Here is a 23630-nt window from a genome sequence, read left to right as displayed (position 1 = left end):
ACAAATGATAAAACTCGGGTTGTTAAATATTAGATCCCTTTCTTCAAAATCACTTATTGTTAATGATATTATCAAAGATAATAATCTAGATGTGCTGTGTTTGACAGAAACTTGGCTAAAACCGGACGATTACATTACTTTAAATGAGTCTAGTCCTCAAGGTTATGATTATCGACACAATGCCCGTCAGAAAGGCAAAGGGGGAGGTGTTGCTGTAATCTATAGTAATATTTACAGTATTAGTCAGAAGTCTTTCAAATATAATTCCTTCGAAACTATGGTACTTTACGTAACATTATGTAAGTTGACATTTGTGCTGGCTACTGTATACAGGCCACCAAGACACAATACAGACTTTATCAAAGAATTTGCTGACTTTCTATCAGAGTTAGTACTAGCTGCAGGTAAAGTCCTTGTTGTTGGTGATTTTAATATTCATGTAGATAATAAAAAAGACGCATTAGGATTGGCATTTGCAGATATTCTAAACTCTATTGGTGTTAGACAACATGTGTCAGGACCCACTCATTGTCATAATCATACTTTAGATCTAATATTGTCACATGGAATCGATATTGATGCTGTTGAAATTCTGCAGCAGAGTGACGACATCTCAGATCATTATCTAGTCTCGTGTATACTACATTTAGTCAAGGCGGCTAAACTGCCTCCATGCCATAAATATGGTAGAACCATCACTTCTACCACTAAAGATTGCTTTATAAATAATCTTCCTGATCATTTTCATCGCCTTAGCATACCAGACAGCTTAGAAGACCTCGATGTTGCAACAGAAACTATTGCCTCTGTCTTTTCCAGCACATTAGACTCAGTTGCTCCTTTGCGTTTAAAAAAGATTAAGGAAATTAATCCAATGCCATGGTACAATGACCACATTCGGGCCCTAAAGTTAGCAGCCAGAAAAATGGAGCGCAGCTGGAAGAAATCAAAACTAGAAGTATTTCGTATTTCGTGGAGAGAGAGAATGATTGAGTACAGAAAGGCCTTAAAATCTGCTAGATCTGCCTATTTTTCAAAACTCTTAGAAGAAAATAAACACAACCCTAGGTATTTATTTGATACAGTGGCTAAATTAACAAGAAATAAAGCTTCAACTTCTGATGTTTCCAAAGAGCACAGCAGTAATGACTTTATGAACTTCTTTACTTGCAAGATTGATAATATTAGAGAAAAAATAATAACCATGCAACCGTCTACTACAGTATCGTGTCAGATAGTGCATTGTAGTGTCCCTGAGGAAAAATTCAATTCATTTACTGCTTTAGGAGAGGAAGAATTGTCTAAACTTGTTAAATCATCAAAATCAACAACATGTATGTTAGACCCTATACCGACTAAGCTATTGAAAGAAATGCTTCCAGAGGTCATAGACCCTCTTCTCAATATCGTCAATTCATCTTTATCATTAGGATACGTACCAAAAACTTTTAAGCTGGCTATTATTAAACCTCTTATTAAAAAACCACAACTTGATCCTAGAGAATTAGTCAATTACAGGCCGATCTCAAATCTCACTTTTCTGTCAAAAATACTAGAAAAGGCAGTATCATCACAGCTATGTTCCTTTTTAGAAAGAAATGGTATCTGTGAGGATTTCCAGTCAGGATTTAGACCGTACCATAGTACTGAGACTGCTCTCATTAGAGTTACTAATGATTTGCTCTTATCATCAGATCGTGGTTGTATCTCTCTATTAGTGTTACTGGATCTTAGTGCAGCATTTGACACTATTGATCACAATATTCTTTTAAATAGACTCGAAAATTATGTTGGCATTAGTGGAATTGCATTGTCATGGTTCAAATCATACTTATCTGACCGTTATCAGTTTGTAGTAGTAAACGAAGACATGTCATATCGATCACAAGTTCAATATGGAGTACCACAAGGCTCAGTACTAGGACCGTTACTGTTCACTCTGTACATGCTACCCTTGGGAGATATCATTAGGAAGCATGGCGTTAGTTTTCACTGTTACGCTGATGATACTCAGCTCTATATTTCTTCGCGCCCTGACGAAACTTACCAATTCACAAAATTAACGGAGTGCATAGCTGATATAAAAAATTGGATGACCAGTAATTTCCTACTACTAAATTCAGAAAAAACAGAGATTCTAATTTTTGGACCAAAAACTTCTTCACGTAATAACCTAGAATATTGTCTAACACTTGATGGCTGCTCTGTTAAGTCTTTGTCGTCAGTTAGGAACCTAGGTGTGCTCTTTGATACCAATCTTTCATTTGAAGGCCATGTTACTAGCATCTGTAAAACCGCATTCTTCCATCTTAAAAATATATCTAAACTACGACATATGCTCTCAATGAAAAATGCAGAACAGTTAGTTCATGCGTTCATGACCTCAAGGCTAGATTACTGTAACGCTCTACTGGGTGGTTGTTCTGCTCGCCTGATAAATAAACTACAGCTCGTACAAAATGCAGCAGCTAGAGTTCTTACTAGAACCAGGAAGTATGACCATATTAGCCCAGTTCTGTCAACACTGCATTGGCTTCCTGTTAAACATCGTATAGATTTTAAAATCTTGCTAATTACTTACAAAGCACTAAATGGTTTAGCTCCCCAGTACCTGAGCGAGCTCCTAATTCATTATAGTCCTTCACGTCTATTGCGATCTCAGAATTCAGGCCAGCTGATAATACCTAGAATATCAAAATCAACTGCAGGTGGTAGATCCTTCTCCTATTTGGCACCTAAACTCTGGAACAATCTTCCTAGCATTGTTCGGGAAGCAGACACACTCTGTCAGTTTAAATCTAGACTAAAAACGCATCTCTTTAACCTGGCATACACATAACACATTACCAATTTATATTTCCAAATCCGTTAAAGGATTATTAGGCTGCATAAATTAGGTCAGCCGGAACCGGGAACACTTCCTATAACACCTGATGTACTCGTTACATCAGAAGAAGAATGGCATCTACGCTAATATTAGTCTTTCTGTTTATCCCGAGGTTCACCGTAGTCAACCGGATCCGGGCCGTATCCAGGTGAGACCAAGGACCTGCACCTTGACACGACCACAACGCAGCCCTGAAGTATCAGCAGAGATTGAGTCAACTAGATCATCCCCTGTGAAGGCCTCATCGACACGACAGCCACGACACAGTTCCTCAACAACCGTCCATACCGGCGTGATGAATACGATCCTCAATTGGATGGAACTGAAATAAATACTTTTAATGTTGCGATCCTATTGGACTTATGATAGCAACCTGAATTGTAACAAAGCACTGTTGGCCAGAGGAGAACTGGCACCCCGACTAAGCCTGGTTTCTCCCAAGGTTTTTTTCTCCATTTTAACACCAATTTGCCACTTGTCTGCCACCTGATGTCACCTGATGGAGTTTGGGTTCCTTGCCGCTGTCGCCTCTGGCTTGCTTAGTTGGGGACACTTGACTTGACATTTTGATATTCAACAGTGCTTTTGATCTGCCTGCATTGACACTATTCTTTAAGAGCTGCTGTGCAGTCAAACAATGTACCAGTTATCAATGTAAAGCTGCTTTGACACAATCTACATTGTAAAAAGCGCTATATAAATAAAGGTGACTTGACTTGACTTGACATGCAGAAGATAAACAGAACACAAGTTGTTGGATCGTCTTGGCATTGGCTAAAAGATTTGTCTGCCAGATTTACTACAATGACAATGGCTGGAGAATGTGCCTCTCAAGACACGACAAAATCCGACTTATCCGATATTATAACTAAAACTGCTGCACTATTTTGGACGTGGGCTCATTTGTTTGTGAGAGTCTAATGTATACGATCATATACAGTTTTAAAACATACACGCTGCTCAGATTGCATAACTTCTTGAATGATGATTGAGAGCAGATCATTCAGAAGAAGTATGACGCAAACAATGGGACAATATATCAATATTTCATGGATTTAACGCTTTTGTGGACAAATTTTACCATAGTGCGACGGATTGGATTCATCTCGCGATTGCTATTTCATTATAAAGGTATAGAGCCCCGTTTTGATTTTGCGTGTTGTCATTTGCACACCCGACCCAAATTATCATATTACTGTTGCTGGAGCATCTATATCGTAAAAAAGACACCACAGATTGACAGTAAACCCTTTAGAACTTTCTAATGCTATAACTTGTTATATTTATTTATTTATTTAAAATAGTATCTAAGATAGATAGATAGATAGATAGCTCCTTTGCCTGCTAACATGATCACGTCGTGCTAGGCGGGCATGGTTTCAGCAATCAGGCACCTCAGTTCCAACCGCATCCTGCCTCTTTGCCCATTTTCAGTTATCCGGGAGTGATGCGCTACGACACACTGCCAAGATGGCAGCGGCTGCTTTTTCGCTTCAAAAATCTTCAGGTGACGTCACGGACACTACGTCCATATTTTTTTTACAGTCTATGGCATGAATTAAAGATCTTGCTCAAATTTACGAAGAAAATTTGAGTATGGATGCGCATTAATTAATAAAAATCTATTTGCCCAAAATTATGAAAAAAATGTGAGTATGGAAGCGCATGAATTAATAAAGATCTTGCTCAAAATTATGAAGAAAATGAGAGTATGGATGCGCCTTAATAATAAACATTTGCTCAAAATGTGGCATTCGTTAGGGCAGTATATATCACGGCTTTATGTCCGCTTTAAAGCATTCTCTCTGAAAGCTGAGAAACCGCATCGTGAATGGGCTGATGGCGCAATACGGCTGTGTGCATTGTCCTTTTTGCCAAGTTAAAAAAAAAAGGCTGATCAGACGTCATATTTCAAGGCCTTATGTCCATTTTAACTAATTTAACTCTGTGGCAGTCAAGAAATCACGCTGCAAAATGGGCTCAGTATGCATTGTCATAGCCCTATCTCACGTTTAATGGTTCATGAAAAAGCATTGGTATAGTAAAAATGATAAAAATTTGGATTTTGTTAGGACAGTAGGCTATATTTATATTGTCCCATATAAAAATATTGGAATTGTAAAATGTACTAAAATTTTGTATTCCATAAGATCAAAATCCCCTTAAACCATTTTGTCGGATTTAAAGCATCCTTACAGGTGGCAGAGAAATGCTTATTTTCTTCATTCAATTTTAACAGCGCTTATTGCGAGCAGAGCCACAGACATAAAGGACTTTAGATATAAAGGGAGGCAAACATTTAAAAAATGACAAACGATTAAGTAGATAGATTCATCCTCGTACTAGACGTACTGGACTAACGAAAACCAAATTTTGAGCAAATACAGCTTTATTAATTCATGTCATCCACACTCTCGCTGTGATGCACAAATGAAATCGGGGTAACACTTTAGTATAGGGAACACATATAAACTATTAACTATGACTTTTCCCTCAATAAACTCCTAATTTACTGCTTATTAATAGTTAGTAAGGTAGTTGTTAAGTTTAGGCATTGGGTAGGATTAAGAATGTAGAATAGGTCATGCAGAATAAGGCATTAATATGTGCTTAATAAGTACTAATGAATAGCCAATATTCTAGTAATATGCATGCTAATAAGCAACTAGTTAAAAGACTCTAAAATAAAGTGTTACCGAAATCGGTTATAGTATACACAAACCGGAAATTGTAAACCGTGCTCACGCGATATGTTTCTCGTGTGCACACGAAAGTTTGTATATATATATTTTTTTTTTTTTTTTACTTTTGTAAAGGTCCCTTTAAGGGTTCCGTAGAGATGTACTTCCTCCTTTCCTTTCCAGCTGTTTTTTTTTTTTTTTTTTTTGAGATTTGATATTTGAGTTTCTCTCATGTGTGAGATCAAACATCTATTTGACAATTAGAAAAAGCTAACTTATTGTGAGAAAAGATAACTAATGCATTACTTTCTATAAAATGTAGCAATAAGTTACTTAGGAATAATATAATAAGGTAACCACATTTAATAAGGTATACTGCAGTTTTTTAATAAATAAATATTGATATAGTTTAAATATGATAATATTGTAAATCCATTGCCAGTATCTGGTTGTCACTCCAACACAATAGGTGGCGGTATCGCACCTTAACGCTTGTTGCCACGCAGCATGAAACAGAAATAAAGAAGTTGGCAAAGTAGCTAAGTTTACGTTCACCTAAATAATTTTTATAATTGGACTGATGGCTCAATCAGACTGAAACGTGAACACCTTGATCAATCTGATCGAGCTTGATTAAATTTTCATATTAAATTTAGACTGGACTGTGGTGGTGTAGACATGTATGTGCATGTGCATGTCTATTTATGCGTCACATCTTATAAACTGGTCAGTGGAGGACACTACATATTTAATAAATATTTGCAGGCAAATACTGCTTACTTATAAATATTTGCAGGCAAATACAGCTTACTTTTTAGATATATCATCAATGCAAAAACGACAATTATACTCACAGTGACATTATTGCGCTGGCTTTCTCTAGTTCTGAAAATGATGACTGCGCACTGCGGAATACATGTAATGCACATTTAAGCTAAACAGTTTAGATTCACGCCAAGAGACGGAAATTAGTGCATGTATACCTGTTGTGTAGCTACTACTGCCTCACAAAATCATGTCAAAGGAGATGGACGAAAGCAAAACACTCGACCCTCTACCGAGGAGAAAAAAAAAAAAAGTTTGCAAGCATGGGAGTTTATTGAATTCCGCAAAAAAAAAAAGATGGGGTGTTAGAAACTCCAGTCTGCAGGAAGTGTCAATCAACAGTATGTTCTTTTTGTACGCTTTTGTAAAGTTATGGTTACAAACTCTAGAGGAAGCAAAACTTCACGTGGCCTTCAGCACATGCGTCATGCATAGCTTTGACCTCCACATGAAGTGTTAAAGATAGCATCACAAAAGACAATTTTACAAGGTTGCTAGGAAACAATAAATCTGACAATAAGTAAACAAAGTAAGAGCTGTGAAAGCAAATGAAAATGGCCATGCCTCGGTCAAAAGAGATTTCGGAGCAGAAATATGAGGTGATTTTCATGTAAAATACAAGAAAAATTCTTAGGGGTTTCACAAACTTTCTAGCAGCATTGTAAAGGCAATGTTTTCAGTACCTGAGTGTGAATGCCAGTCACCTTGCAGAAGGGCAGGGTAAGGTTGGGTGCTGCACCAGTGCTCGGGACAGTCCTGACAAACTGAGCCTTGGTCCGGCTGAGGGACTCGTAACTGCCTGGTCGTGAGCAGCACACGTCCATAATGTGAAAACAGGATTTGACACTGTAAAGAGATAATTGAAAACACAAAACCTCTGTTAGTTAAAATGCTTTTCCTGAAGAAGGAATGAATCACAAACAAGGTTGAGGAATGAAAAGCCGCTTACTGGTTGCTGTGGGGGAAGTCTAGCAGGTGCTGCATGGTAACAAAAGGATGGCTAAGGGCGTCACTTGGGGCAATTCTTTCCTCTGCATCTATTAACAACATCTTCTTCAGCAAACCCACAAACTCTGCACGATCAACCTTCTCTGCCAACAAATCACAGCCTTCCAGATTCATCACTAAATTCACCTGAAAAAAAAAAAAAAAAAAAAAAAAAAAAAGGGACACAAAACAGCAAATGCTTAGTTACCCGCTTAGGTTACTCATATTGAGGCCTGCATAGTAATACACATTGAACCAGGGTTCCAGACTGCGACTAAAATGGCATATGCGACCTTTTTTTTTTTGAGAATGTGCGAGTTAAAATTTGATGTGGTAGCATTTGTGCGAGTGCATGGTCATGCGCTTAGTTAAATTCGCGCGTGTGCAATAGGACAGCGTTGTATCAGCAGCTGCTGCAGTCCGTAAATTTTTTTGTGTTCAAAATGAACAAAATTTATATAATGAACGAGTACATCATGAATCCATTTTCCAAACCGTGTTTTTGTCTTATCCTGAATCACTACGGTACGCCTATAATAAGTGTTTATTCAGACTATTTTAGACCGGTCGGCTCGGCTCCGCTGCGGAGTAGCACAGTACCTGGTCATATAATTAGAATATCGTGAAAAAGTTCATTTTTTTATTGTAAATTATTTTAAAAAATGAGACTTTCATATATTCTAGATTCCCTACATGTAAAGTAAAACATTTCAAAAGTTTTTTTTTTTTTTAATTTGTTGATTAGAGCGTACAGCTAATGAAAGTCCAAAATCCAGTATCTCAAAATATTAGAATATTTACATTTGAGTTTCATTAAATGACCATCCCTACAGTATAAATTCCGGGTATCTTTTGTTCTTTGAAACCACACTAATGGGGAAGACTGCTGACTTGGCAATGGTCCAGGAGACAATCATTGACACCCTCCACAAAGAGAGTAAGTCACAGAAGGTCATTACTGAATGGGGTGGCTGTTTACAGAGTGTATATCAAAGCATATTAAATGCAAAGTTGACTGGAAGGAAGAAATTGGGTAGGCAAAGGTGCACAAGCAACAGGGATGACCGCAAGCTTGAGAATACTGTCAAGTAAAGCCAATTCAAACACTTGGGAGAGCTTTACAATGAGTAGAATGAAGCCGGAGTCAGCGCATCAAGAGTCACCACACTCAGACATCTTCAGGAAAAGGACTACCAAGCCACTTCTGAACCAGAGACAACGTCAGAAGCATCTTACCTGGGCTAAGGAGAAAAAGAACTGGACAGTGAACAGTGGTCGAAAGTCCTCTTTTCAGATAAAAGTAAATTTTGCATTTCATGTTGAAATCATGGTCCCAGAGTCTGAAGGAAGACTGGAGAGGCACAGAATCCAAGCTGCTTGAAGTCTAGTGTGAAGTTTCTGAAGTCAATAATGATTTGGGGGGGCCGTGACGTCTGCTGGTGTTGGTCCATTGTGTTTTATCAAGTGCAAAGTCAATGCAGCCATCTTCCAGGAGATTTTGGAGCACTTTATGCTTCCATCTGCTGACAAGCTTTATGGAGATGCTGATTTCCTTTTCCAGCAGGACTTTAGCACCTGCCCACAGTGCAAAAACCACTTCCAAGTGGTTTGCTGAGCATGATATTACTGTGCTTTATTGGCCAGCCAACATGCCTGACCTGAATCTATGGGATATTTTCAAGAGAAAGATGAGAAACAGTCGATCCAACAATATACAGATGATCTGAAGGCTCAATAGTGCCTCAGCAGTGCCACAGGCTGATCACTTCCATGCCACACTTCACTGATGCAGTAATTTGTGCTAGGAGCAAGTCATTTGCTGTAATATGTCCTGCCGATCAAGTATTGAGTGCACAAAAGAACATACTTTAAAGAACTTGAACTTTTCTGTTTTGCAAATCCATTTTTTGATTGATCTTAGGAAATATTCTAATATTTTGAAATACTGGATTTTGGACTTTCATGAGCTGTACGCTCTAATCATCAAATTTAAAAAAAAAAACTTTTGAAATGTTTTACTTTACATGTAGGGAATCTAGAATATATGAAAGTTTCATTTTTAAAAATAATTTATAATAAAAAAAATGAACTTTTTGATGATATTCTAATTATATGACCAGCACCTGTATATTGTTGAAAATTCGTTTTTTTTTTTTTTTTTTTTTGGCGCTCAAAAATATTCTCGTCGCTTTATAATATTAAGGTAGAACTACTGAACTCGCATGAACTGTTTTAAATATGTTTTTAGCACCTTTATGGATCTTGATCATTGCTTTGAATGCAGGCCTCACTGAGCCATCGGATTTAATTAAAAATTTCTTAATTTGTGTTCCGAAGATGAATGAAGACCTTACGGGTGTGGAACGACATGAGGGTGAGTAATGCATGACATTATTTTCATTTTTGGGTGAACTAACCCTTTAACAAGAGGCCAGAGACGCAAAAGACGGATGCGAAGAAGAGAAAATTCTGTAGCAGGCAGAGCAGCTCACTGTTCACGATGCTCGAAATATAGGAAGAAAATATAGATATTGAATTGGGGGTAAGGGGTTATATGAATGTATCTCTGAATGGAACTTACTGTCTTCGGAAAAGTTTCGATGGCAGTGACATTTTATTTTCGTCTTACCTCCGAATAAAGTAGCTATTTATAAACGCAGTGCTTTGTTTACAGCAGTAACCAAGGAAACGCTGTATCACTGCTATGCGCCACCTGCTGTCAGAGAGTGAATTTGCGTCACATTCCACCTGTCTACTGCTTTTTTTTTTCATGCTTTTTTTTTTTTGTGTGTAGCATATAATTTCACAAAGATAAAGTCAGACCGTTTTTGACCGATAGTTTTTTTTTTTTTTTTTTTTTGATAGTTAAAAGATTAAAACATTTTGCCAACATGAGGTCTCATGTCACTGTCAGTCTTTTTACATCAGTGCAAAACTACGGTATGCAGATTAAGACAACTATTCATTAGCATGCAGTGATTAATCCCAGCAAAAAGTAGCAAAAAAAAAAAAAAAAGGTGCGACCAAATCATGTGCTGGTGCGGCCAATTGAGAAAGTTGGTAGCACCAGTGCAACCAGTGGAAAAGTTAGTCTGGAGTCTGTAAGTAAGTGACAGTAAAGACATGTATAATGTTACAATTATTTCTATTGCAAATAAATGCTGTTCTTTTGAAGTTTCTATTCACCAAAGAATCCTAACAAATATATCACACTTAATAATAATAAGAAGAAGAAATGTTTTTTGAGTGTCAATCAGCATATCAGAATGATTTCTGAAGTATCATGTGAAACTGACGACTGGAGTAATGGCTGTTAACAAATTCAGCTTTACTACCACAGGAATAAATTACATTTTAAAATATATTAAAATATAAGGCTATTTTTTTTTTTTTTTTTTTTTTTTTTTTTTAAATTGTAATAATATTTCACAGAAACTCGTTTACATTTTTTGATCAAATAAATGCAGCCTTGTAGAGCACAAGATCTTATGAACCCCAAATAAATCTTACCAGTAGTGTTTCACTGGTCATCATGACTTAAATCTTTCATCCCCTCAATAAAAAAGGAACTGGTTTAAAAAAATATATTTTTATATTAGGAAACATTTCATCTAAACCATTCCAGATTTGACTTACATAAAGCTTGGAACAAATTCTGTGTGGTCCTACTGAATAAAATAGAGGATTGACACACATTTACTGTCATTAGTGAATTGAAAGGTGCAGGTAAATAACATTTGCTGTCTGCTGGGAAATAGACACTGATTCGTTCATGTTACACTTTTAACTTGCACAGCACAAAATGACTTTTCTATTTGCATTTGTAAAGTAACTGCAGCTCTCCTTGATGCCCAAAGGTACGTACATGCGCTATGTCATCCAAACAGCTGAAGATGTACTTCCTGGCTTCTTTTGATTTCAGCCCCGTCTCGGTCTCGTGCTCTTCTGTGGACTGAAACAAATGTATATTAAAGAAACACAAAATCAAACAGACCCTTTTTACTTTGATACATGTCCCTGGTTTTACAATGCATTATTCATTATTGTGCACAAACTATAAAATCCAAAGATAGACATTTTTAGGGGAAAAACAAAACAAAACAAACAAAAAAAAACCTAAATAAAATGAAAACTATTTTTATGACTATAAAGATATATTGCTTGGCAATTTTTATGATCATAAATTAAATTCAGTCCAAAAAAAAATAAAATAATAATAATAATAATAATAATAATAATTACTTGCATGACATATACTGTACTTAAATTCGTTATATACCGGTAGAATTTAAATAATACATAAATGCATAAAATCTTATAAAAATGGTCTAGTATTAAATCTCAAGATTTATTATAGCTTGATATATTTGAAGGATTAGATCACCTCAGAATTCATATTTCCTGATAATTTACTCACTCCTATGTCATCCAAGATGTTTATGTCTTCCAGTTTATGTATTCCAGGATTTTTCTCCATATGGTGGACTTCAATGGCTACCAACGGGCTGAAGGTCCAAATTGCAGATTAAATGCAGCTTTAAAGGGTTCTACAAGATCCCAGCCGACGAATAAAGGTCGTATCTAGCGAAATGATCTTCATTTTCTAAAAAAAACAAAAATTATATACTTTTTAACCACAAATGCTCATCTTGCATTAGCTCTGCGATGCGCCACGCATTACATGATCACGTTGGAAAGGTCACGCATGACGTAGGCGGAAGCACCAAGCAAGTGTTTACAAAGCGAACGTGCAAAAAATAAGTCAAACGGACTTTACAAAAAAAAAAAAAAAAAAAAAGGTACAACAACGTTGACAGTACTACCGTGGTACTTCCGCCTACGACATGCGTGACCTTTCCAATGTATTACGTAATGCATGGCGCGTCGCAGAGCAGTGCAAGATGAGCATTTGTGGTTAAAAATTATATACATTTTTATTTATTTTTTTTAGAAAATGACCAATTGTGTCACTAGATAAGACCCTTATTCCTCATCTAGGATCATATAGAACCCTTTGAAGCTGCATTGAGCCCGTTGGTAGCTGCTGAAGTCCGCTATATGGAGAAGAATCCTGGAATGTTTTCCTCAAAAACCATAATTTCTCTTCGGCTGAAGAAAGAAAGACATAAACATCTTGGATGACATTGGGGTGAGTAAATTATCAGGAAATTTTAATTCTGAAGTGAAGTAATTCTTTAAGCCAAAATACTTTCTGGTCATTGTCTCTGAAACAATTTTCCATATATGATGACATAATCAAGGCCATGTGGGTGGGTAAAAATAATATTAACCATTAACTTTTCAGAATCTAAACAAATCCAGATAAATAAAATAAAGTCTAGCCTGAATATTAGGTCACATATGGGAAGTGTTCAGAATCCTGTTTCATGTTATCAGTATGCATATTTCATTAGTGAACATGATAAAGGTGTTTTGGGTGGGTGGTGTGTGTGCATGTGTCTTAGTTCTTGATCTCACTTTAAGTCTCCAGCCTGCATACGGCGAGTCTGACTCCCGGCAAAAGAAGCGAGACGTCTTCGTCCCCACATTTAACAGATGCTCTCCTGGCAGACCCTGCGTCTGAGAAATGTAGCGAATCTGAGGGGAGACAGATGGGAAAGAGTGAAACAGAGCTAGCTGAACTCAATCACTGTTAATGTTTTAACACAGTCCAATGTAAATGGATACGTCAACAAAAGGCGCCTAGAAACACCATGTGTTCTCAATAACACGTTCAGTACGCAGCACGTGTTTTGAAAAACACAGAATTGGGCAATTTATGGAGTCATGCTTGTGTGAAACCTATAGGAGGGGGTGTGTGGCTGTTTTGTGTGTCTCTTACGTCAACAGCACTGTGGTGCGAGAGAAAGACCTATTAGATGTTCAGTGTCACATGGGGACTGCAGAGGTGCAAGTACTGTGGTGGTACATCTTAAAATCAGATTACATGACCCTTTGACCTCTCAACCCAGACTAGGCCAGCATGTCTGAGACACCTTGGCAAGAAAAAAACAACAACAACATATTTCTTCTGTTCTAAACAGCCCATCATGCAGGAAAACTTTAGAGAAGGATGAAGTGATCTAAAGAAATTCAACAATAAAAGTTGAGAACATTTGCACCAAATCAGTCTGGCATTTTTATGTTTTAAGGCCATGACACACCAAGTCAGCCGTCGGTCAATGTCAGGCCATTGTTGAGAGTCCGTCAGCTCAGTTTTTGCACCGTTGGCACTTGTCAGACCCCGATGTTGGCTTTTTGTCCAATTGAGCTGTTCAGCTTAGCAAACCAGTGCATAAGAAAAAAAGGTTAGTTTATTGACATACTTATATAGTATTTACTCAAATAAGTACTGAGTAATATTAACTACATGTATTTACTATGGAGCTACAGTTAGGGTTAGGGTTAGGTTTAGGGTTAGTTACTTGTAATTATGCATAATTTACTGTTATTACTATAGTAAGTACATGTAGTAACGTGTAACTACGTCACCTTAAAATGAAGTTACTAAGAAAAAAAGAAAAAACAAAAAAAACAAAGACAAATAGATTTAGCATCTTCATGTTACCTGAGCATTCCAATATGAATATTAACTAACATGGCCGGCTGGAATGAAGACCAACATGATTCATATTCAAAATGGTAAGCAAGTGCTGCTTTGTTTGTTTTTATTTCCGCAGTCGTAGTTCTGGTTTTACTTTTTTGAACGCCAAATATAAACTACTACCACCTGTTGATATAGACAGTTATTTTCTCTCACTCAGGCGCAAAACATATGTGCTAATTGGCTGTTTTATGAGAACTAATTTTATGATACTTTATTCTTTTGGAGGTTGACAGCCCCTGGTCACTACATGCTTTTGTTGTAGGGTAAATAACGGCATACACTTCCTGCTAAACTTTTTTTTATGGTTTCACAAAACAAAGTCATATGAGTAAATAACTAAGCTTTTGGTGCACTGTATCTTTAAGAAAGTTAGCATTCCAGTACGTGAATATTATCATAATGACACAGCATAACCAACATGATTCATATTCAAAATGGTAAGCAAGCGCTGCTTTGTTTGTTTGTATTTCCGCAGTCGTAGTTCTGGTTTTACTTTTCTTGAATGATGAATATAAACTACTACCACCTACTGATATAGACAGTTATTTTCTCTCACTCAGGCCCAGAACATATGTGCTAATTGACTGTTGGCTGTAGTCTTTGTTGTGTGGCCCTGAGACAGGTGACCTCACGATTTTTGTAGTTCTTTGATGCCGATTTGGTGCGTCACACCATTTAGACTGCAACTTCACACTTAAAAGTGTAGTTTAGCCAATAATGAAAATTCTGTAATCATTTACTAACGTCTTTCTTCAGTGAGGCATAAAATATCCCCACCCCCCTAAATATGGTAGGCATCAAAATCTGAAATTCCCCTCTGTAGCAGATTATGAATGCAGAAGTGAAATTTAGGTTTGCGAGTTATGGTGTTGTGGAAGATTTTCAGTTAATGACGACTTAAACTTCAGTCTGTTCCTCACACACAAGTTATGTTTTGCTTCAGAAGGCTTGAAATAGAGTGCACAAGTCATGTAGATTAATTTTATGATACATTATTCATTTGGAGGTTGACACCTCCTAGTCACTACATGCTTTGGTTGTAGGGTAAATGACAGTATACACTTTCTGATAAACTTTAAAGGTTTAAAGGTTTAAGGTTTCACAAAGAGTCATATGAGTAAATGACTAATCTTTTGGTGCACTGTACCTTTAAGAAAGTTAACAGTCGCTACTATAAGACACTCTTTGCACACACACAAAGCAGCACACACATAGACATAGACATAGTAATCCTGAGCTTTAAGACTAAATAAACAGAGTCCATGCGGAAAACAGATGAAGAAAATTGTAAATTTCCCAGCTGCTATTCAGACGTGAACTCATAAGAAAAAGGAAGAGAAAACATGTTTAACCTCTGGGTGATGAAATGAATGGCTAGATATGGGAATAAATGAAGACATTTTGAGAGGAAGTCAACATAAGGTCAACACAATGTTGATATGACTGGGGGAAAACAGGTCTTGGATCAGCACAGAGGACAGGAAGTAAGAAGATAAACTGCTATGCAAGATCTGGTAAGACAGTTGACACATCTAATGACACATATAAGACACCTCATATAACATATCAGCCCATAATGATGAATAAAGAAATTCCAGTCATGGTAATATCTTTCAGTGGTTTGGGTTATAAGTAGTTTCCAGCTTCAGCACAGCTGACTTCCAGTATATGTAATCCATCTTTCCATCCATCCATTCTCCTGTTGCTTATCTGGGACCGGGTCGAGTTGGCAGCAGGCTAAGTAGACGTGCCCACATGTCCTTTTCACCGACAATTTCCTCCAGCTCCTCCTGGGGGTTCTCAAGGCATTCCCAGACCAGCTGGGAGATATAGTCCCTCCAGGATGTACTGGGTCTCTTCCCAATTGGACATGCGCGAAACACCTCAAACGAAAGGCGTTTGAGAGCCACCCTGACCAGATGGCTGAGCTACCTCAACTGGCTCCTTTTGATGCTATAGTAGTGATACAAGTAAAAGTATATAGAGGTATAAAATTATGTCTCTATATTTTTCCAAATTTTGGTGATACTTGTTACAAAAGCAAATTTATAACATAAAATGAATAAGGAATATTTAACCTTCAGCACTATTTTTTGGGCCAGTCTAATTTGTGACATTGACCCTGTTGACAAATGAACATTGACAAAAGGTCAGATTTTGCTTCCATTGCCAAACCTTCCATTGAAGCACGGGGTGCTCTTTGGAACATTCTCAAATAAACAAATAATGCTAAATAGCATGATCATCAGGTTTTGTCAATGCTGTCTGTCTGTCTGTGGCAAATCTCTAACACAGGAGTAACAGCAATGAAAGCTGTAACTTTTTGGCTTCCTAGATGAATTTCTCATGGTATCCTTTCAATTACAGTAAAAGTTATTATAAAAAGACATACCCAACCCTCGGATCAGATTATTATTGTTATTCTTTCATTGCCATGTAAATCATGCATAACATTTTAATTCATTTTTAAAAAAAGATTATCAGCCAACTGGCTAGTAAGTCAGTTTTATTTTTTCACACATTTGGCACTTGGTGAGTGATAATTCTGCACCCTGTGTATGTGTTCTGGGTGTTTCAGCCTCTAAGAGTAACAGCTTTATTTTCAAACAGGGATGTATCACTTTGGTACTCTAAGAATATGCCTACATGTTCAAGCCTGCACGCAGGGCCGCAGTCTAACATGCATTTTTTCTACATTCAAGAGGTCTAATAGCCACTTGCTATAACACAGCGGCAGTGTCAAACGAAAGGCTCCACATGCCTGTGAGATGAGGCCCTACGATTGGTGCCATAAGGGGGCGTTCAATTTATGCTATAATTATCTTTTGCTGTGTGAGATTAAATTGAACACCCCAGTGAAGGAGGCGCGTGGATTAGGAGTATGATACCACAAGCCATTTTAGTCCCTAGACTGGAATCACACCTTAGGCAGTTAGGTGATACCCCACATGTATAATTGTTAGAGATGATGTGGCGAAAGTCTTGTTAAACATACTTCATGTGTTCTTGAATTCCTAACCTTTGGAAGTAACAAACCCTCAGTACTCAAGGGGGTGATAGTGTCAGTGTCAAATGTCAGGTATCTAGTTATAAACATGTCAACTTTTTTTTTTTTTTTTTTTACTTTCCAGCAAAAGTCACTTTCAAACTGTTGCTCAGTCATGACAATAGTTGAGCTACCAATGCTGAGAATACTGAGTACTTTCGTTCCATTATGAATCTGTGTCCGACATATACGCTACACGCTAAATCTATGAATACATTGATCCAAGAATTTAAAGTACTTTTATGAGAAAATGTTTGAGTACAATCTTGAAAGATTTATGGCAGATGTTATTTATTGATAAGTAAACTAAAATATTGACTAATCGTAAAAATAACTGATAGATTAATCAAATAATCTAAAATAATAAAACTATCAAAATAATTGTTAATTTAAATTTCGGTCTGTTCCTCACACAAAGCTACTGTATTACATCAAATGTCCAATTAATATAAATATAGTTCACTTTGACAGCTTGTCAGTATCTTGTTTCAAACAAACAAACAAAAAACAAACAAAAAAACATATGGGTTTGGATTTCTTTCTGTGAGAAAGGGGGGACAGGATCGGGAAAAGTCCACGAGCCCGAGCTACCCACAAGGCTATCAGCGCAGATGATAGGACATTATATTCAACTTGACCGCAATGTTTTATTCTCCATCATCAACCTTTATGTTATGTCATTGCAGATTAAAACCTATAAATCCAGATATTTATTGCATTTTTGAAGAAAAGCCTCAGTACTCAAGGTTCTATCGCCTATTGCCTCAATGATGTACAGTGTCTTTGGGCGAATTGCTGAGGCGGATTGCCAGCAACAACCTTTTTTAGGATTGTTTGTGATTTGGTTTTAGTAGCGTTTACTACTAACTTTTCACAGGTTTAAGAGCTAGTTTTAGTGCTAAAATGCTTTTGTGAAACACTCCTAGAGCAAAAATGTACGAGTCATAAATTTAGGACTGACACGCCCATTATTTTTAGGAGTTTCTAGGAGTTTTTGGGAGTTTTTAGGAGTTTCTCCTAAATCAGCAAGTTAGGAGCTACTTTTAGCCTTAAAGCGTTAGTTCACACAAAAATGAAAATTCTGTCATTTGTTACTCACCCTCATGCCGTTCCACACCCATAAGACCTTCGTTAATCTTCGGAACGCAAATTGAGATATTTGTGTTGAAATCCGATGGCTCCGTGAGGCCTCCATAGCCAGCAATGACATTTTCTCTCTCAAGATCCATTAAAACATATTTAAATCAGTTCATGTGAGTACAGTGGATTTCAACAAAAATATCTTAATTTGTGATTCCGAAGATTAACGAAGGTCTTACGGGTGGGGAACGGCATGAGGGTGAGTAATTAATGACATTATTTTCATTTTTGGGTGAACTAACCCTTTAAAGGGATAGTTCACCCAAAAATGAAAATGATCCCACGAGTTACTCACCCTCAAGCCATCCTAGGTGTAGGTACACATCCTAGGTATCTACACAAGATATAAATAAGACATATTTAAAAAAATATCTTTAGTCCTCCAAGGTTTCTAATGGTTGTGAACGGCTGGTCAAATTTTGAAGACAAAAAAAAAAAAAAAAAAATGAATCCATACGACTCCAGGGGGTTAATAAAGGCCTTCTGAAGCGAATCGATGCATTTGTGTAAAACAAATATCCTTATTTAAAACTTTATAAATTCAAATAACTAGCTTCCGGCGGAAGACCATACGCTTACTGCGCACGTCAATTTGGGCGGAAGAGCAACCTCTGAGCTCCTCGCAATGACGCAATGATGAACGCAGAGGCGCAGAGGAGAGAGTAAAACAAAACACCGGTCACGAATTAGAAGTCTAATATGAGAAATTTTACAGAGAAATGTTGGAGGATTTCGATATAAGAGAAGAGGAGCTTGAGTTTGTTGCAACCATAAGAAGCTCGTTATTTTACTTTATAAAATTTTAAATAAGGATCTGTTTTACACAAATGCATCGATTCACTTCAGAAGGCCTTCATTAACCTCCTGGAGTCGTATGGATTAATTTTTTTAAATGGATGGATGCATTTTTTTGTCTTCAAAATTTGACCAGCCATTCACAACCATTGTAAACCTTGGAGGACTAAGGATATTTTTAAATATATCTCCGATTCTGTTTGTCTGAAAGAAGATTTATACACCTAGGATGGCTTGAGGGTGAGTAAGTCATTGGATAATTTTCATTTTTGGGTGAACCATCCCTTTAAGATGTTTTGAGAATATGGCCCCAGAAAAATAAAGTAATCCAAATGGAGATAGAGACGTTGAGCAGTGGAATCTGACATCAGGAATGGGTACATTCTGATCCACCATTCCTGAAAAAAAGTTCTGACTTTTCTTCTCACATGTGTTGTTGAGTTAAAGCTAGAGTGTTGTGATAGTGGAGATGAATTATGCCCAGCAGACCAAATTCTCATGGGCTTAAAAAGGTCTTCCTGGCATAATACAGGGTTATATATGAGCAGTAAGGGGCATGTAGCTTTAAGACTGACTGAAGCTCATGGCACCCGCTGGCATCTTGAGATCCATAACCCAGCTGCATTAACAGCCTGGCCAAGAGGAGGAGGAAAACCCATCAAAACCCCCAGCTACAGCAGTCAACTGCTGTGTCAAGTCAGGAGCTGCTGGGGCTCTCCTTTCCAAACCCTCCCCAGAAACAGTGTTCTAATCTGGGCTTGTTCCGGCGTATCAATCACGTATGCAGACACACAGAGACTTGGTAATGCCCCTCCTCTCAGTTTCACCCCGGGGCATTCAGGGGCCCAGCAGCAGGAGGAGTGGGGCCCGAAAACTAGAAAACACTCAGATCATAAACCATGCACACTCAGACAGAAGCAGCAGGAGCGCACACAAAAAACACCCACAAGCTGACACTTGTACGCCAACACAGCCGCTAAGAAGCGGCCGTGAAAATTCTTCTGGAGATCGTTTGGGCATGACAGCACATACCACGGCTCTGTGCTAAATAGATTACGTCAAGAGAAGGAGAAATATGGAGAACTCCCGATCATGAAGAGACATTCAGTGTATGTGTGAGTGAGTGAGTGAATGAGTATCAAAGAGACTATAAAACAAAATTTGAAACCGAGAAAGAGACATGGATATGGCCCAATCTCACGAAACCATGTCTAGGTCACCTTTCACCCCAAAATTAAAAGAAAAACTTTGAAATTATAATACGCAAATAATATTTTGCACAAAGCACACAATGCAATTACAATTTTTGCAACATTTTAAAAAGTGACCAATGACTTAAAACAGAATGACAAATACACCAAATTTCATTTTGGTGGTGAAATATGTGGCAGGTTCTGGTTCTGGGCAGGTTTCATGAGATTTGTTTAGACAGGAGAAGAGAGATACTGAAAGAAAGGTGGATGGAGGAGGAAAGAGGAGTTTTAGAAAAATTACCTGGTCAAACTCGAGGGCTCCTGGGTAGAGGGGCCAGCCCAAGAAGAGCTCAGCAATCACACATCCCAGCGACCACATGTCTATGGCTTCACAAAAAGGCAGGCCAAGAATGATCTCAGGAGCCCTGAAGATGACAAACACCAATATGAGCAACATAACACACACACACACACAATTCTACCTTCATCTTAAAATTGTTTATTTTTTATGCGTCAGTAAATCAAGCCAGTGACTAAATGGTCAACTTCACATTGTTTCTCTTAGCATGAAAATAATCCGTTATGTAAATTGTGATTAAATTATATAGAGAAAGCAAACCCTCCCTTTATAATCGCTGGAGCTATCAATCACACAGTTTGATCATTGATTATAACTCCCATTATAATCAATGATGCTGTCTACACTCTGCAATTAATCTTTTATTTACATCGTGTTAGCATTGTTAGTTATGATGAAAGCATTTGTGAGAGTGCAGAAATCGAGTAGCAATGATGAGATCACTGCATTCATGCGCTCAACAGACATGTCTGTCATCGGCTACAATGCTCGTCGCTGCAACCTTTCATGCGACGGGAGTAGATCTAAATATAATGCTGTAATCAACACCTTTCATGATTTGTTAATCTCAACAGCTGTAATGGTAAAAACGTAGTAAAATATTTAGAGAGAGTTCCACATGTAATACTTATTTCAGATGCAATGATGTTAGCTAATCATAGCAGTGGGCGTTTACACTTAAGTCTCACAGCAGACGCCCCTTCCAACAGAGCGTTTAAATCAAAGAGCTAAAATCAGGGTAGAAAATGGCCTTTCGTGTCTAAATGATGACAATTTTTTATTTTTATTTTTTTTGTTGTAAAAATCATACATAACATTATAAGTGCACCTCAGGAAACATTATAAAATAATGCAGTTCATGACCCCTTTAAAATGTGACTGGACATACAGTTATGACATTTTGATTGAAAATGGTGAGGTAAAAAAAAAATGAATTGTTCACAATAAGATCTATAACATGCATTTACAAAGTATATTACATTTTATATAACTAAACTGACTTGGTTAATTTTACAAATGTACTGTACAACACTGCAGAGAAAAAAAGTTCATAGAACTGCCCGGAAAAGGTTACAAGGGCAATTTAATTTCAGTGTGAGGGGCACACAGTCATGGAAATTAGAACACTCTTCCCCATTTGTATAGTGGCAAGCCCACAAAACTGATGCGATGAGTGACAGAGGTACATGAACCTATTTGCGACAGACTCATAAGCAGGATAGGAGCTCTCACTACAAATAATATTTTAGCAGAAATTGCCACATCAACTGTAAATAGGCATAATTTAAAAGATCAATCGCAGATCAATATCAAATCATTCAAAACATAGTTTTCTTTATATTGTCCACCCCTTTTAGGGCTGGGTAAAAAAACAAAAAAAAACAATCTTTGAGTAAACAAAACATGGCACATACAATTATATATTTAAAAACATTTTGCTTTTGTAAAGGCACAGGCAAGCAGTTATTTTAGGGTAGGATTGGTCTCACATGGGATACCAGGTCAGAGAGCTCTACTTAAAGTGTAGACATGGTGACGCAGGAAGCCCAGTGACTGCTTAGCAACGAATCACCACGGTGATCTCATTGAATGGCATTAAGGTCTCTCCGTGTGAGACCGTGATGCTGCTCCAGTCAGCACTCATCTCAGTAAGTCTATCTGACAGATTACTGTCACTCAGGCTACACAAGGACAAACAATTCTATTATTGAAATATAAGCGCTGTCTCAAAACATAGTGAGCTGCCATCATAGGCAACATTTTTAGGCATCATAGGTTCAGGTATCGTTTTTGCTTACTGGTAAAACCAAGACTTTAGCTTAGCAACATGCTAACGTCAATAAAGCTATTGTTTAAAGTCAACGTGAACTGGATGTTGTGACCGACTTCAGTATCGTGACGTATTTTACGACTGAAACGGAATAGAGTACCTCAGGGATGACGTGTTTTTGTAGGCAAAACCCGGAAGCGAGTTAGCATTTTAGGATTTCCGGTTCCATCACCCCGAAGTCAATGGGTTTTTTGAATGGGTTTTTGCTAAATCACCTGAAATAAGGTCTGTGGTTAACAAAGCCTCTAAATATTTTCACGTTTTAATCTATGACATAAAACACATCAGTTATAACTCGCTTGTGATTTTTTTTAAACCTTTATTGTGTCTTAAAAACAGCGGTTGCTAACAAATTGCTTAAAGGAACTACTTCCTTTGGCGGGGACTTTAGATGTCATCATATCAAACAGGACATTTGGACAGCATTTCTCATGAAAAAGTGGATAAGTATTCATACACAGCGCAGATCATAATCAGCGAGCATGTTTTTAGATAAAGTAGTTTTCTAAAAGTTTGAGGAAGCTTGGTGGTGGTGATGTTGATCCGTGACCATGGTGTGCTGTAGTCCGTTTATAGCCTACTGTTAGCTTTTTATATCTGACGACTTTATTTAGGATTCAAAACTTATAAATGTTGTGTTAACTTGTAAAGATTATCTTGATAGACAAAATGTTTAAGTGTCATAACCCTTTGTTAAACAGAGCTTATTTTTTGCAATTTTCCAAAAGTGTATTGGAAAAATGAATAGGCTTTCGATCGAGGGAACCCATGCGGCGCTAACTTCCGTGTTGGCCTACAAAAACACGTCATCCCTGAGGTACTCTATATTGAATGATTACTTCAGTATCGTGATGCATTTTCCGACTGAAACTGAATATTGAATGAGAAAAATAGAGGGTGTGGCTTGTTTTTCCTTCTGGGAATTGACTGGATCTAGAAAAGTGAGCATTCTATTCAGCTTGCTGCCAAAGCTCGCAGCAGACTGACAGTTGGAGAGGATGTTCTACCCAAGCCGTCAAACTGACGTCATCAGAGACTAAGTCTGATTGTAAAGATTACAAAGACTTTTTTTTTTTTAAATCAACTTGCACAGTTTACCACAAGACTAGTAATGTGTACTAACAAAGTAAATAGGGTCAATTTTGTTTTTATGCCGACTTTAAGTCTGAAATATACATCAGTTTTGACGTGAATGCTTATTTCATGTACAGCTAAGGCCTATAAATATTTCTACTGTGCAGTACTCAATTATTTAATAAAATCATAGCTTTTAGAAGTTT

General features: G+C 37.3%; 1 protein-coding gene across 3 annotated transcripts in view; it reads right to left on the bottom strand.

The window, feature by feature from the left end:
- Window positions 1-23630, bottom strand: part of hipk3b (homeodomain interacting protein kinase 3b) — a 74094-nt gene that overhangs the window by 23192 nt on the left and 27272 nt on the right. For 2 of the 3 annotated variants that reach the window (XM_051871013.1, XM_051871011.1), the window contains exons 3-8: window positions 20463-20586; window positions 12859-12978; window positions 11246-11332; window positions 7343-7527; window positions 7077-7239; window positions 6423-6473 (exon numbers count right to left, since the gene is read on the bottom strand). In XM_051871013.1, coding sequence (XP_051726973.1) covers window positions 6423-6473; window positions 7077-7239; window positions 7343-7527; window positions 11246-11332; window positions 12859-12978; window positions 20463-20586 — 730 coding nt within the window. The remainder of the gene's footprint in view (window positions 1-6422; window positions 6474-7076; window positions 7240-7342; window positions 7528-11245; window positions 11333-12858; window positions 12979-20462; window positions 20587-23630) is intronic. The other variant, XM_051871012.1, reaches the window with a different exon arrangement.

The sequence above is a fragment of the Ctenopharyngodon idella genome, chromosome 18 (assembly GCF_019924925.1).
Source record: "Ctenopharyngodon idella isolate HZGC_01 chromosome 18, HZGC01, whole genome shotgun sequence".
NCBI classification, from domain to species: domain Eukaryota; kingdom Metazoa; phylum Chordata; class Actinopteri; order Cypriniformes; family Xenocyprididae; genus Ctenopharyngodon; species Ctenopharyngodon idella.
This window is presented reverse-complemented; position numbering and strand designations above follow the sequence as displayed.